At 33.5% G+C, this 14,644-nt stretch overlaps 1 protein-coding gene across 1 annotated transcript in view; it reads right to left on the reverse strand.

Annotated features, from left to right (window-relative positions):
• dars1 (aspartyl-tRNA synthetase 1) overlaps positions 1-9,945 on the reverse strand; it is a 54,071-nt gene extending 44,126 nt beyond the window's left edge. The window contains exons 1-5 of the mRNA XM_056465200.1: positions 9,805-9,945; positions 4,508-4,610; positions 2,666-2,695; positions 1,413-1,470; positions 651-743 (exon numbers count right to left, since the gene is read on the reverse strand). Of these exons, the coding sequence (XP_056321175.1) occupies positions 651-743; positions 1,413-1,470; positions 2,666-2,695; positions 4,508-4,610; positions 9,805-9,827 (307 nt within the window). The 5' untranslated portion in view covers positions 9,828-9,945. The remainder of the gene's footprint in view (positions 1-650; positions 744-1,412; positions 1,471-2,665; positions 2,696-4,507; positions 4,611-9,804) is intronic.
• Positions 9,946-14,644: the final 4,699 nt, after the last annotated feature.

Consider the following 14,644-nt stretch of genomic DNA (forward strand, 5'->3'; position numbering starts at 1 on the left):
AGTTATTTATAGTCAGTTAAATGTCTGTTGAAAGAGCCGTATCAACAGATATTAAGCAGACAGTCTAATACTCATATGGACCATCAAAATAAAGTGTTACCTATCATACTTTCTAAATATGTAACAAGCACATACATCACACTCAAACTTAGATAAACTACTTACAGTGCATGAATTCTGTGCATATGACAAAAGCATATGCAGAAAAACTAAAGTATACCTTTTATTTAAGGCCACTTCCTAAACAGTCACTTTTGTTTTGTCAGTGTGCGATCTTGAAAGTGTTGATTTACTTTGATGCAAAATTACCATGGAGAAACGTTGCCTAAAATTCTATTGCACAAATTCCAAATAATACGACAGCACTTTGCAGTTTGTACCACAGTGTTTAGCCATGAAAGGTTCATTTGTCCACACTAATCACCTGGGTATTGTATGACTTCTGAACTTTCTGCATGAACATGATAGTGTGTCATCCATTGTGACTCTACAATCTGAGGTGAACCATAATGACTTTCCATTAATGCAATAACACAGCCAGCAACACCAAATAAGAAACCTTTACGCTTTGGTAAGAGCAGCTTCCACATGTTGAAACGAATTGAGCAACAGCAGCAGATGAGCTTGTGTAAGAGCGAGGAGGAGTTTACCTTTAGCTCTGCTGGTGTGAATTCTGGCACGCACCCAGATCTGCTGCTCAGCCTTCTCCAGTGTCAGGTCCTGGACACGCACCAACGCCCTGTCTGCCTCCATCCAGAAGAGAGAAAAAGAAAGACGACATCAAAGACGACAGGCCTCCCCCCTTGTACACAGATCCCCACAAAAGACATTCGCTCGGATTACAAAGCCACCGGGAACAGAGCTAATAAATATGAAATGTTACAGGGCCCCGTCTGAAAGGTGAGCATCACGTGAACAGTTCTCCGATTTGGCAAACCCAGCGTCACCCTGCCTCCGCCGACTCACTTTATGACTTTATTATGAGGTAGCAGAGACGGGGCGGTCCCGCTCAGCGCCAGTGAAAGTGCTCAGGGCGTTTGGCTGATCCCGAATCCACCCACATGAAAGCCTGGTCTATCGCTGCCGAGAGGAATGCTGGTGGGGGACCACTTTGTTCTGTAGCAGCGGAGCTTAAAAATCTCACCGCCGGACAGTCGGGAGTAAATGTCACCCTAATTCCTCATCCCAGATTTATCTCATACTGTTACTTAAGATTATTATGTGTGACAGTGAAGGGAGGAACATCAGGGAGACATCAGGGGAGATCCCAAGAGCTTTAGGTTATGTCTTGAGCTCAAAGACGTGCCTAAATTATCATTCTATATTTTGCATAGGAAAGCCTGTCTATTGATATCCTGTGGGAGCGAGATGCCCTCGTAAATCTTCACTTAAAGACTGTGAAGGGCACTGACCCAGTTTCTGCTGGGATTGGACCATTGGACAGATCCCATAGCGATCCTTGGCAAAGTCCTGAGAGAAGAAGAGGAGAATATTAATGAAACATTTCTGTGCAAAAGAAGTCTTCTGTGTCAGCATTTATTCACCCTCATGTTGCTCAAAATGCAAAAGACTTCATTTCTAGAGTGTAATATTAAAAGCGGCCCTGGTTTAACCCTTTATTGGGCACTTGGAAAGTCTGGAGTCTACTCACGACCATTGAACTTGTATGACTTTTAAAAAATGTATCGTGATCAATGTCAATTAAGTTACCACATTTGGTTCTTTGTCCAATAAAGGGTTAAATTATGGTTGGAATTATGGATTCCAATCACAAGTGCTCAGTTAAGATGCATTATCATTTCCACATGTTAATGCTCTTTAAAGATTAAAACTTGTATTTGATATTCTTTGAGAGCGTTCCCTCTGGATCACTTTCGTGTGCTTTCTTTGCTTCAGAAGAAGAAATCTTTAGTGTTTATTCAAACATTCTGGACTAAATGGATAAGCAATGAAAAAACTGACTGATTGTGTTTTTCAACTACCACTGGAACTAACTAAAAATGGACAAGCTTAAAATGTTCTAAAAACCTGTTTATGCTTGTATATGGCATCACCCACTTGTGATTGATTTGACAAAAACTTTTGAGGAAAAGCACCAAAAAATTGTATAGAAGTCCAGATGATCACTACAAAAACAGTCAAACAGTCTTTACAAGCCATTATTCATTGTTAATCATCAACTCCAGTAAGATGTTAATTTTGGATCATCTGCAAGTTCAATGTAATAAACAATCTGATCATTTGAAATAACTAATCTGTACATTCAAAATTTTTAAAAAATCTAAATAATAACAGCACCGCAAAAAAAAATGTTTTTGTCTTGCTTCTAGTCCAAATATCTTTAAGAAATTTACAGTCAGCAAAAAAATATTTCAAGTAAAAACTAGATTATTTTGCTTACTCCATTGGCAGATTGTTTTAATTGTTTTAAAGAAAATCTCATTGCTGAAAGCAAGACAATCATTTTTGCTCATTTCAGAAATGCTTACTGATTTAAGAACTGAAATATTTGTACTAGAAACAAGATAAAACTTAAAGAAAAGCATTTCTGCAGTGTGTAACGGGTCTGGAACACCAAGAAGGAGAGTGCATGAAAAATTTTACTCTATGCTTGAAAACAGTAAGGAGTTGTGAAATTCAGAGGGAATAAATGTACGTTACTTACATCTTCCTCAGTTTCTTGCTGCTCTGCGGCCTGAATCAAAGACAGGAACTGATTTCAATAAACTTCAACAGTAGAAGGAAATCAGGCACTCAGTAAGGGCTAACATCAAGATCAAACATACTGATTATAATTTGCACAGGCACTGCAAGTTCACTATAAAACTAAACTACATATGCTGTCCTTTTTAAAGTAGTACTAGATTCTACAGAAATGATTTAAATAAATGTCAAACATAGTAAGCATTTAGAACATTTGTTCTGCTGTTATTTCATGAAATTTGTGTCAAATATCAAAGGGGATTTTAAAGTAAAATAAAAGTTTTACATTTGTTTTTTCTTTTTTTTCTCTGAGCAAAAATTATTTCACAGTGATTTACAGAAGACAGATGTCATTCAGTGTAACAATACATTATATGCCAAACAAAAATTTTGTTAGGTATGTTTAGGACAATAATCATTTGATGGCATATTAAAAGACTCTATTTAGGGATCCCAATGCAAAAATTAATTACCTGACGTTTGAAATCTTTGAACTTGGGCATTATCCATCAAATCCTCTACGTTTTACCTCAGATGTTTTAATCATTTAGTAGAGAACAGAATATTTTTTAATATATATTTTTTAAATATATCTGCAATGCTGAATGGTGATGGAAAATTATTTTGCTCGTATATTGTCATGCTATTTTATAATTTGTCAAGTTATTGAAGACATTGAGGTAGACAGTTTGTTTGCATTTAATATGCTATATACACCTCTAAAATTACTTTTATAATTGTATTTCATGTTGAAATATAAAATAAATGTTACATTTAATGTATTTCTTTCATTCATAAGTTTTCAATTTATTATAGTTGTTTTGAATGCATATGTTTTCTCATATTTTCTATACATTTCAAATAGATATAGTTTCATATACATCATACATAATTACTTTCCCTGTTTTTAGCTTCTTTTTTTTTTTTTTTACTCAAATAAATTTAAGGACAAAAGTAAACGCAAATACAAACTGTTCAAACTGTTCTTCTATGCATCTTTTATTCTTTAAGACTGCATTGTTTGGTCAAAAGAGACAAAGGCATTTATAATGTTTCCAAAGAATTGAACTGAATTATATTATATTGTATTGTATTGTATTGTATTGTATTGTATTGTATTGTATTGTATTAATTTATATTACATTACATTACATTACATTACATTGTATTGTATTGTATTGTATTGTATTGCATTGCATTGCATTGCATTGCATTGCATTGCATTGCATTGCATAGCATTGCATTGCATTGTATTGTATTGTATTGTATTGTATTGTATTATATTATATTATATTATATTATATTATATTATATTAATTGTATTGTATTGTATTGTATTGTATTAAGTTATGTTGTGTTGTGTTGTGTTGCGTTGTGTTATGTTGTGTTATGTTGTGTTATGTTGTGTTATGTTATGTTATATGTTATATTATATTATATTATATTAAATCATTAGGCATTTCTGTCTTCAAATATCAGAAATAAGAAATGTTTCTTGAACACCATGATTTAAAGCATCATGAAACACTGAAGACTGGCATAACGGTGGCTAAAAATCCAGCTTTGCCACCACAGGCAAAAATATACAGACTATGCCAAATATATGCATCCATTTCATTCCCTTCAAATGAAATAAGACCACAAAAAGAAAACAAAATATGCCATATCCTCGGTTTGGATGTTTAAAATGTTGGAGAAACATGGACAAATGCCATTCTTTTTGGACACATAAACAGTTTTGTGAGCGCAGGAAATGCGAAACAATAGCAGGCGGGGATTGATTGGTGGGCATGACTGCACTCACCAGCTTGGCCTGCTTCTCTGCCTTCTTCGCCGCTTTCTCTGCTTCCTTCTGCTGTTTCTTCAGGGCTTTCTTGGACTGGGCCTGCTGCTCCTCCTCGCCGCCTCTAAAACAGGAAGACAACGCACAACAAAAACAGCTCTGTCAAACTTCCATCTACCTTTTTCTTCTGTTTCCTTCCGGGAAGCTTTTCTGATAGACTGGGAAAAAGCATTCCAACCCAGTTCACACACACACGCGCGCACATACGGGCACAGTGTCCCGCTGGCGTTTAGTGTTACTGTGTCTTTGATCTATTGTTTAAAAAACAACAGAGGCTAATTTAGACTTTCATCAGTGATGTTTGCTTGTTTGTGCTCTCCTGTGGTTTAGACAGTCCAGTTATAGCAGTACAGGAAGAGTGATGTCTGTCTACTGTAACACATGGAAAATCATTCAGACGAAACAGCAGAGGTGTACTGTAATGGCTAAGAGAATGAGCAGCTGAGCACCTGGAAATGACAGCATTGCTCAATAATATATATATATATATATATATATATATATATATATATATATATATATATATATATATATATATATATATATATATATATATATATATATATATATATAATTGCATAAATATTTGGAGTTAAAGTGGTCCTTGAATGTTATTTAAACTTTTTAACTGTAGTTAGGGTGTAATATGTTTGCTTTATGTACATCTTACTGGGAAAAAAGCAATATTTCTAGGCATTTTATTTGTTATTATTCCATATTATAATGATCACTGACCAAAACATTTTTTAAAATCCACTTAAAAGACTCCAGCACCCTACCACTGAATATAACAAGAAATAAGCTTACTTACAAAGAATAATAATAATTATTAAATGTTTAAAAGACATGTGTCCTAATAATAACAAAAATGCAATCCATTCCACTGCAATGACATTACCCTTAGGCATTAACACCTGAGCCCGTAGGTCACCAGATAAGGTCAGACACTTGGTTTACCAAGTCCATTAACCAAGTGAGTTCAACGTTTACCAAGACCACCATCCATCCATCATTAGTTAACATGGCAGAGATTGATTACCAACCAGTATTTAAAACAAACACAATTACAGATAAACTCCAACAATATATAAACTGATCACAGGAACCCTAAACCTCTAAAGGGAATTCCAATCCTTGAACCTTCAGCACACTGGTTAACAGGACTTTAAATGCAACCACTTGGAATAACTCATTTGATGACTTCCAAACTATTCTTTAGACTCCCATTTTAAGGATGTTAAATATGGGATTGCAATAAATGACACAATTTAGGTGGTATTTGTACTAGTGCATTTTCATTTGAACAATGTTTACACTTTGTTTCAGAAAATATCTCTATCCACACTACGTTAATGCAAACTAGCTGGACGATTAATCGAAATTAAGTCACAAACATAATTGAGCAAAGCTGCGATTGTCATTCATGTCTTGTCAAGAAAGAATGGTTGTGTGCTCAGTAGTAAATATCATGCGAACGCCATGAGCACCCTTGCATGGAAAATACAAACACCCACAATGGAACTAAGGAAATCCCCAGATCATTGTATAATAAAAATCCTTTTAAAATCAACTGCTTTCATTGATCCAGTGCAACTAATAATCACATGACTAGGCATGGGCTGGTATAAGTTTCAGACAGTATGATAACCATGGATAAAAATACCACGTTTCAGGGTATCACAGTATTGTGATTACTGATCTAAAATAAATTGTTTTTAGATGTCAACAACAACTTTTTTACCCCATTGAACACAATATATTTTACTTTAGGAAACATTTATAATACTTTGGAGCAGTAAACATGTCATGTTAAATCATTAAAATCTTCATTAGTTTCAAAAACACAGATGTATTTACAACACATAAAAAAATAAATGAACAATAAAACCTTTCATTTATCTTTGCAATGGTATAACAAACAATTCTAGTGGTTTTAAAACCTTGACCTTTCCAAACCGTGGTAAACCTTGAAACCGGTTATCATCCCATGCCTACACACGACTTAGTAATAGTACTAGTATTTGCTAACAATCAAGATAAAAGTAAAACATATATAGATAAATATATAATTACACCATAAACCTTTATGTACAGATTAAATTCAACAATTCATATTCATTAAAAACTGCATATTTCTAGTATTAAATTGATTTGAAGAAAAAAACATTTCTTTCACTTAAGTATTCGACTATAACTTAAGTATTCTAAAGAAAAGAGATAAAAATGTGAAAATCTATACTATAATATACAAATGAGAATGGCAATTGTTATAAACTGTGAAGATATAGTATGCTAGGCATATAAATGTCTTTGAAATTAACTGAATTTAACTAAAGCTAAACAAACACTTCACATTTGGAACTAATGCAATTTTTTTTGTAATATTTTTGCAACCAAATACAACAAATTCAGAAACACCAAATACAACAAATTTAGAAACAACACTATAAAAATTAACCACATACAATAAATTCAAAACAACACTATGAAAATTGACTAATATTACTCTTAAAAAGAGAGTAAATTTTGCCTGTTGCTTTTAATGTGTTAACTTCACATGTTCACAAGTGAATAAACCCGTTGCCATAAATGATTTAGTATAATAGCTATGTGCATAATTATAACCAATTAAATCAAATGAACAGTTCCAACTTACAACTATTTTACTCACTTTTTAAATTAGTCAACTTGTAGCTTTAAAGGCAACTAGTTTACTCACTTTAAGTAACTAATCACTTTTAACAGTGAAGGCTTTGTACAAAAGTTGTGCTGTGCATTTTAAAATGACGCACTTGTGTAAAAATAACCTTAATCTGAAACCAAAAGAGTAACAGGTGGTCAACATTACTATGAGCAGGACAAGCCTGTGCTCCTCCTCCAGACATTTAACACACTTTATTATTACACTAATTGCAGCACAAACAGAGAAACTAAGAATCCGCTGCATAGTTCTGCTCTTTATCCAACCCCAGATCTACAAAGGACCCCCAAAAAACAGTGTAATCTGGGCAGGCGACCATATGGCAGCCCTCAGGCACCAGAGGATCAAGTGCCTGCACACAGAGAGCAAGAGAAGTTTAAACACAATGGATCAGTGAATGTCTTCCTCTGCAATACCGCTTGCCAACACAAGAACAGAGCCGCCGCGGGCACCACTGAGGCTCAACCGTGCCAAAGTGGGCAATAAACAATCTCAACTCCCCCCTTTGCATTATGCATCGGCACGAATGGACATAAAAGGGCCACGGTGAAGGTATGCGTGGCACGGAGGGTTTTTCAGGGGAATTCATGGACGATGGTTCCCCAAAGCATCGCTGCAATTTCTGCTCACAGGAAATTGGAAGCAGTGGGGCAGAGAGAAGAGAATGAGAAGGCTGCCGATAATTAAAGGCCTGTGCCAGGTTTGGGGTTATGTATTTACACAGAAACACAAGGCCCGGGGCAATGCTGGGATATAAAATGAAGGGTGGAGCTTTCGGATGCCCTCTACACCACCACAGACAGCAGCTGTTATCATGTGACTCATCAAATTGTGGTTTATATATTAAACCATTGTCGGTGCTGGTTACTTATCCTTGCTGTTGGCAGCACGTTGTTGTTATTGAAAAAGTGTGTAATGATGGTTATTTAAGGTTTAATAATTAAAGCGAGAAGATCATCGTGTTAACAGTTTGAGTTATTGACTGCTTTTCTTTCACTTTAATTAAATGTGACTTTCACTTTGTTTTTTGAAACTAAAACTAGCTTGTGCTTGGTTAGAAAACATATTTTTGCTCATTTATGATTAGGCATTTTTAAAATTCTATTTATATAACATGTATATACTATAATCATATTTTTCTTTATTATGTACCAGTTAAAAGTATGAGGTAAGACACTTGTATGTACCGGAGTATGTTAAAAAAATTATATAAATATACAGTGCTAAGCATAACTGAGTACACCCCATTTTAAAAATGAATATTTGTATCCATTTCTCAGTGAATATAGGCAACGTATTTTGGTGCATTCAAACAAAACAGATTAATTAAACAGATTTATTTATTAAAATTATATTTTAGCAACCAAACAGATTTAGAAACTGAAAGATAATACAATTAAATTCAAGCAAAATTTTGCAAAAATAAATTACAACCTAAAAAAATTTCTACTAAATTTTTCTATTTGTTGGTTTCTTTTGATTTTTCCTCATCTTTTTTAATTTATATTTAATATTGTTCTATAACATATAAATTTGGGTGTACTAGTTTTTTTGATTGTTATCATAAGTTATTTTGTTAGATAAGCTCCAGATTTGGCTTCAGTACTGACTAATCTACTGTATATGCACAAATATAATATTGTATAGCTTCCTATTAAAAATATGAATTTAAAAGAGCTATTTGTTAGGGGTGTACTTGTATATGCTGAGCACACGTGCACACACACATGCACATTTAGCTTGCATTCATTTAAGAGTGAGAGTATAAGAAAAAATTCTAATGTTAAAAAATATTTGTTTCAAATACATGATCTTCATTTGAACTGTCTATTTTATTTATCGATCACACAATAAAAAAGACTTCAAAAAATATATCAAGCAGCAGCTATTATCAACATTGATTTAAAAAGCATATCAGAATGTATCACACACACATACATACATGCATGCATAACTACACACATACACACACATATATCTATATATAATTTATTTTAGTGTGTTCATTTAATTTTATTCATAGCTTACCTTAAGATTAATAATTGCATTTCATTAACTTATAACATTAAAAATATGTATCTGATTATTAAACACAGGAAAATTCCTGCAAATCTTACTCCATATTATAGCATTGCTTGTAAACACAAAACGGTTTAATTTACTATAAAAAAAACTCCTTATACTAAATCAGTTTAAACTCAGAGATAATACATATTTTTATTTATTACCAATATTAATATTCCCCACACCGTAAAAGCTCAAAGACGTGAAGCTCTTATTTACGTTCACAAAATAAAATCTCCAACTAAGTTTGTAGGACAAGATGCCTCGTAGTGAACACTGTAGCAAAAGATTATAGCACGTATGATTATCTCTTCAACTCTAACAATAAGTACACAAAAATACAGTTGAGCTGTCATAGTTAAAGATCTGTGTACTGCTGATGCAATCAGCTGAAACTCTATTAGACTCTATTAGCAAGCAGCAGGGCAAGCTAATGAATGCCCAAACCAGCACTACGAAACATCCGCACAAAACAACGAGACTGGTTTCTCACCCTTGTACATTTTCTTTAGTCATGGTTCGGCTCTGAAGGGATGTGGTGGACAAACAGCAGTGAATATTTAAAGTTTCTGTTGTGTTAGTGTGCAGTGACAGCCACAGTAGCGCTGGACATGTGGAAAAGAGGTGGAACTATTTTGCTGTTACACATTCAAGACTTCCTTCGCGAATCCGTGCAGAACAAGACTCCGCGTAAAGGGTTCCTAGCAATTGTTTTATCCGCACGCTCTCCAGGTGAAATTTGTACAAATGCAGTTTTTCAGTCGCTTTGGTACATTTCTCAGATTTATTATTCTGAATTAATATTCTATTGTCCCCGTTTTGTTCTTATACCCCACCAAACTCTTAAGACAAACATTAAGGCCCATTACGCTTGTCTCTTTAGCTTGAAGGCATAGGGCTAAGGGGAAGGGTAGAGATACCCCTCTAAACGAAGATTTTTCAGTACTACACTCGAAACCAAGGTAAGAAAATACAACAGCGTGGCTGCACACAGAGATGCACAAATCAGTATTTTTTGTCATTATTACGAATTTTTACAACAAACAATCATATGTTTTAATAAATTCATCACTGTGGTGGTGTTTTACTGTCATGCTTTACAAAAACAATACAAAAAAACACTAAATTTTTCTATCTATAATCCATAAACTCCTGTATAGAAGTTCCACAATATTCTGACACTGGAATACCCTGTCAGAAAAGTCTAGTGGCTGGGAATGAGCTTCTTACAGTGTCTGATATAATGTTAATGTTGTTTTTTGTGTTTATTTAGATTAATATGGCCACTGTGTATATGAACAGCATAGTTATGATCACATTGTCACATTATATCATTACGATAACATAATATATGCCCTCAGTGATTTCCTAAAGTTAAATACCAAAAAATAACGCAACTGGAATAACTACAGCAGTCGCCATCGTTGATCTCATATGAAGCAAGAGATCTCAATGACGAGGTGTTCAGGTGCTGTAGTGCTGTCCCAATTTTTTTTAGGGGTAAATTTTGAAGCCTTTCCTCTTCACACTCTGTTTCAAGTGCCAATGGGAAGGGATAGGGATACACAAAAATAATTGGGATTGGGCCTAAACAACATTAATAGTACTAAAAGCAACAACTACCTCTTCCCATTAAAATTCAGCAAATCAATCGCACAAGGAACAAATGAAAATTTTAATCTGTTGGTCCTTGCCAAAGGGACCCTATACCGAGATCCTGAGGGAAGGGTTTGAAATGAATAAAAAAAAAAAGAATGGGATATATCAGATGTAATCTGATAGGCTTTCTTTAACACCTGGATTTCATACTTATCTTCACATCATTGTGTCACTTGTGCACATAAAAAAAGCAGTTGCAAATGTTTTTCAATGCAAATGATTTTGTGCAACTCTTATGTCATGTTGGCCAAAATGTATTATAATGGTCTCTGTCTGAATAGTCTCACCCCTACAACATTTAATCCTTTATCAATGATAGTTGTACATGCAAAATGGCTGAACGAGTTGTCATAATATTTTGTCATAATATATTTTCTATACATCTCCATCAGACTTTTTTTCCAAATCTGTCTTTATTCATTCATTCATTCATTTTCTTTTTGGCTTAGTCCCTTTATTAATCTGGGGTCCAACCCATCACTGGAAAAATTGGTAAATTTCTCCCAGATTAATCTTGACTTTTTCTATGTTCACATTTCTACTTTTATTTAGTTTTTTCTTTGTGCCATGCTGTGCTGTCTATGCAGTGCTGACAAAAAATGTCATAGTTTACATCAGAACACCCGTCCAGAGTAAACTCATCCATACACAATGACACAAAGATTTTGTCATTCTGACAGGACTGATGAACTAAGGATTTTCAGCAAGAGACTGCATGGCTTTAGGTTATCGATGGTGTTTTGCTATTTGTATGTGTTATTTTGAGAAATGCACTTACTGTTTCGCAAATTTCTATGTAATCTGATTAATGTACCAACGTGACTGAGAAAAAGATAGCAATTAAGTAAAACAGTCTGTCATGAAAAAAGAATACCGTAAATTTTTTTATCGGCGATATGTACAGTATAGATTATATCACATTTAATATATCATTATATCATAACATTTAATGGCTTAAATGTGAACTCTTCATCTCTAAACAAGTACACACACTTAGGCTAGGCTATAACTAGGGCCAGACGGAGTCTGCGGACATTTTTTGCTATTTCTGCGCAGAATTTTGTTACAAATCTGGGGATTTATGCGGAATGATTTTGAAAGTATCATAACTAAAATCTTAATATATGAACTAAAAAGTAATACCATTTAACTTGTATTTAATGTTTGCAATGCAAATCCAATTAGATCCACTTTATTTGGTAAGACTTCAATATAATATATCTACTAAAAGACAGAAAATATGACTTTACAAACTGTATTGTGAATAAATTATATTAACATTTTCATATTAGTCAATAATATTACTGAAATAAATTTAAAAACTGAGAAAATATAAATTTACACACATTTGCACAAGTAGGTAAACAGAATCAATGATGGGCTAAAAATCTGTTGAAATCTGCGGAAGTCTGTGCATGCAGATTCCATGTGGGCCTAGCTATAACCTATAGGCTACACAAAATCATTGGAAGAATCATCAGGCAATCAATAACCTAAAAGGAGCCTTTGTCTTGAGTTAAAGACCACCAGTTCTGTTTGTTCTATTCAGTGGTTTTATGTAGGGCTATAAAGTCTTTCATTTGTCACAGGAGGTCCTGATTCAGGAAGCTTCCTTCCCCATCCTAATTTTCCAGCCAAAACAATGTAAACATAATAATAAACTAATAGCAAGGAGTAGGAAATACCGTTTAATCAACCTTCTGTGCAAAACCTCTTCCTTTGCAGCCTTATACACATCTAAATAAACAGGTCAATCACATTTCCTACCATATTTGGGAAGCAGCTTGCTTTTAAAACGTATAGGTCATTTTAAATTTACAGTTTTAAATAGAGGATGTAAAGCATAGTCAAATTATATTTAATAATTTTCAGTTAATTAATTGATTTGATTGTATATAGCTTCTCTAATCAATGTTAAAAGTGTTCTTTGTTGCTTTCAGTTGACTCCTTTCCATTTCTTCCTCACAATAATTTCGTTCTTTCATTTTTTCCCCCCATTTAAAACATCAATTATTAAAAGGATTGGTGTGTCTGGATGCACTTAACATCTGCTTTTAACCTGTAATGTGCTTGGCTGAAGGTTTGTCTGAGCTTTAATAACAGGGTTTTACCAGCTGATTTCCAGAAGCTCCTTTTGGCTGCTCTATCTTCAAATGGCAGTCTGGAGACAGAGAGAAGGTCCAGCTGAGCTCAATGGAGTGTTAATGGTGTGGCGTGGCGTTTGAGAACTGCTCTCATGCTAATGACCAAACCATTCCAAAACATTTCCAAATGAACAAAACGCAGCACTGAATGCTCTATTTTCACCAGCCTCTTACTGTGAGGGCAGACAGTGAAAAATACCATAAAGCTTAATGCATGATGCAGGGTGCTTCACACCTCATTGAGCTCTTTAGAAATGGTAATTTCAGCCCAGTGTGTTAAACATGAGTCAGGTCATTACAGTAGAAACCATGCGAATATCTGTGTTCTACCTATATAGTTTCTTCAGGGCTGATAACTTGCTTCTGTAACTAATTATTCACTGCGCACTAGTAGACCACATCCTGGTGATTGGCATATTTACAATACAAACCGACGCCAAAAGTGCAAGACATTTATTAACAGTAACATTCGTACTGCCATGCAAGATGAAAATTATTCTAAATTGACATCAGATGCAAAAGATAACATGACTGCTTATATTTGTCATTTTTCCCAACATAATGTATGTGACATGTATATATGTAATTTAACACCCCACTTCTACTAAAAATAGGCTTGTAAATTAAAAGCAAAATACTTGCAAAATATTTAATTGCTGCAATACGTTTGTTTTGTTACTGCTACTATTTTGCTACTGTACAGACTACTGTTTTTAAATACAATATTTTCAAATATATCTCTCATTGACATTGCAGTATCACATTAATGGGAATTATTAGCGCTAATATTATAAATAAAAAATTTTGTGTATCATGTCTTGAAACTGGCATTTAGGTGTCATATATTACCATTCAAGCATTGCATGTGTTTTCAAAACATCACAACACTCTTTTCTGTTGTTTATTAAGCTTTTATTATTTTTGTATTATTAAACATATGCCTTTAAAATCTTTTTTGCTTCTTTTTTCTTAGTTTTTTCTTCTTTTTTGAAAGCAAAGTGTTGTTTATATGACAATAATCAATATGCCGTTATATTAAAAACATGATTATTGTAAGTTTTCACAAAATTTTAATAAAATGTTTATTCTTTTCTGCTTCAAATCACCATGTTTATTTTTTCACTTGATTTGTTACTTTTTTCTTAAAAAAGATGCACAACCAATTTTGCGTAAAATAAATTGTTTGTGCACAATTTATATACCCCATCTGTGTATATAATAAAACTAAAACACCATAAGAAATTATAATAAGAAGTGAAAGATAAAACATGTTTAATTGTCTTCAATATATAAAACATCTTTCTTTAGTATTTAATATGTGAATTTGTGCAGATTTTTTTAATTGTGGCATAATTTTCATGACAATTATACACCCTATTTGCATTATTTCAATTTTTCAAATTTGAATAATGTATTTTTTTAACTGCAGTACAGTAAGAAATTACTATATTACTTTAATGAGAATTCCAAGTAAAAATAACTGTAATAATATTTTTTCTAACTATATTGGACTGGATTAGCATTTGGCTG

The sequence above is a fragment of the Danio aesculapii genome, chromosome 9 (assembly GCF_903798145.1).
Source record: "Danio aesculapii chromosome 9, fDanAes4.1, whole genome shotgun sequence".
NCBI classification, from domain to species: Eukaryota; Metazoa; Chordata; class Actinopteri; order Cypriniformes; family Danionidae; genus Danio; species Danio aesculapii.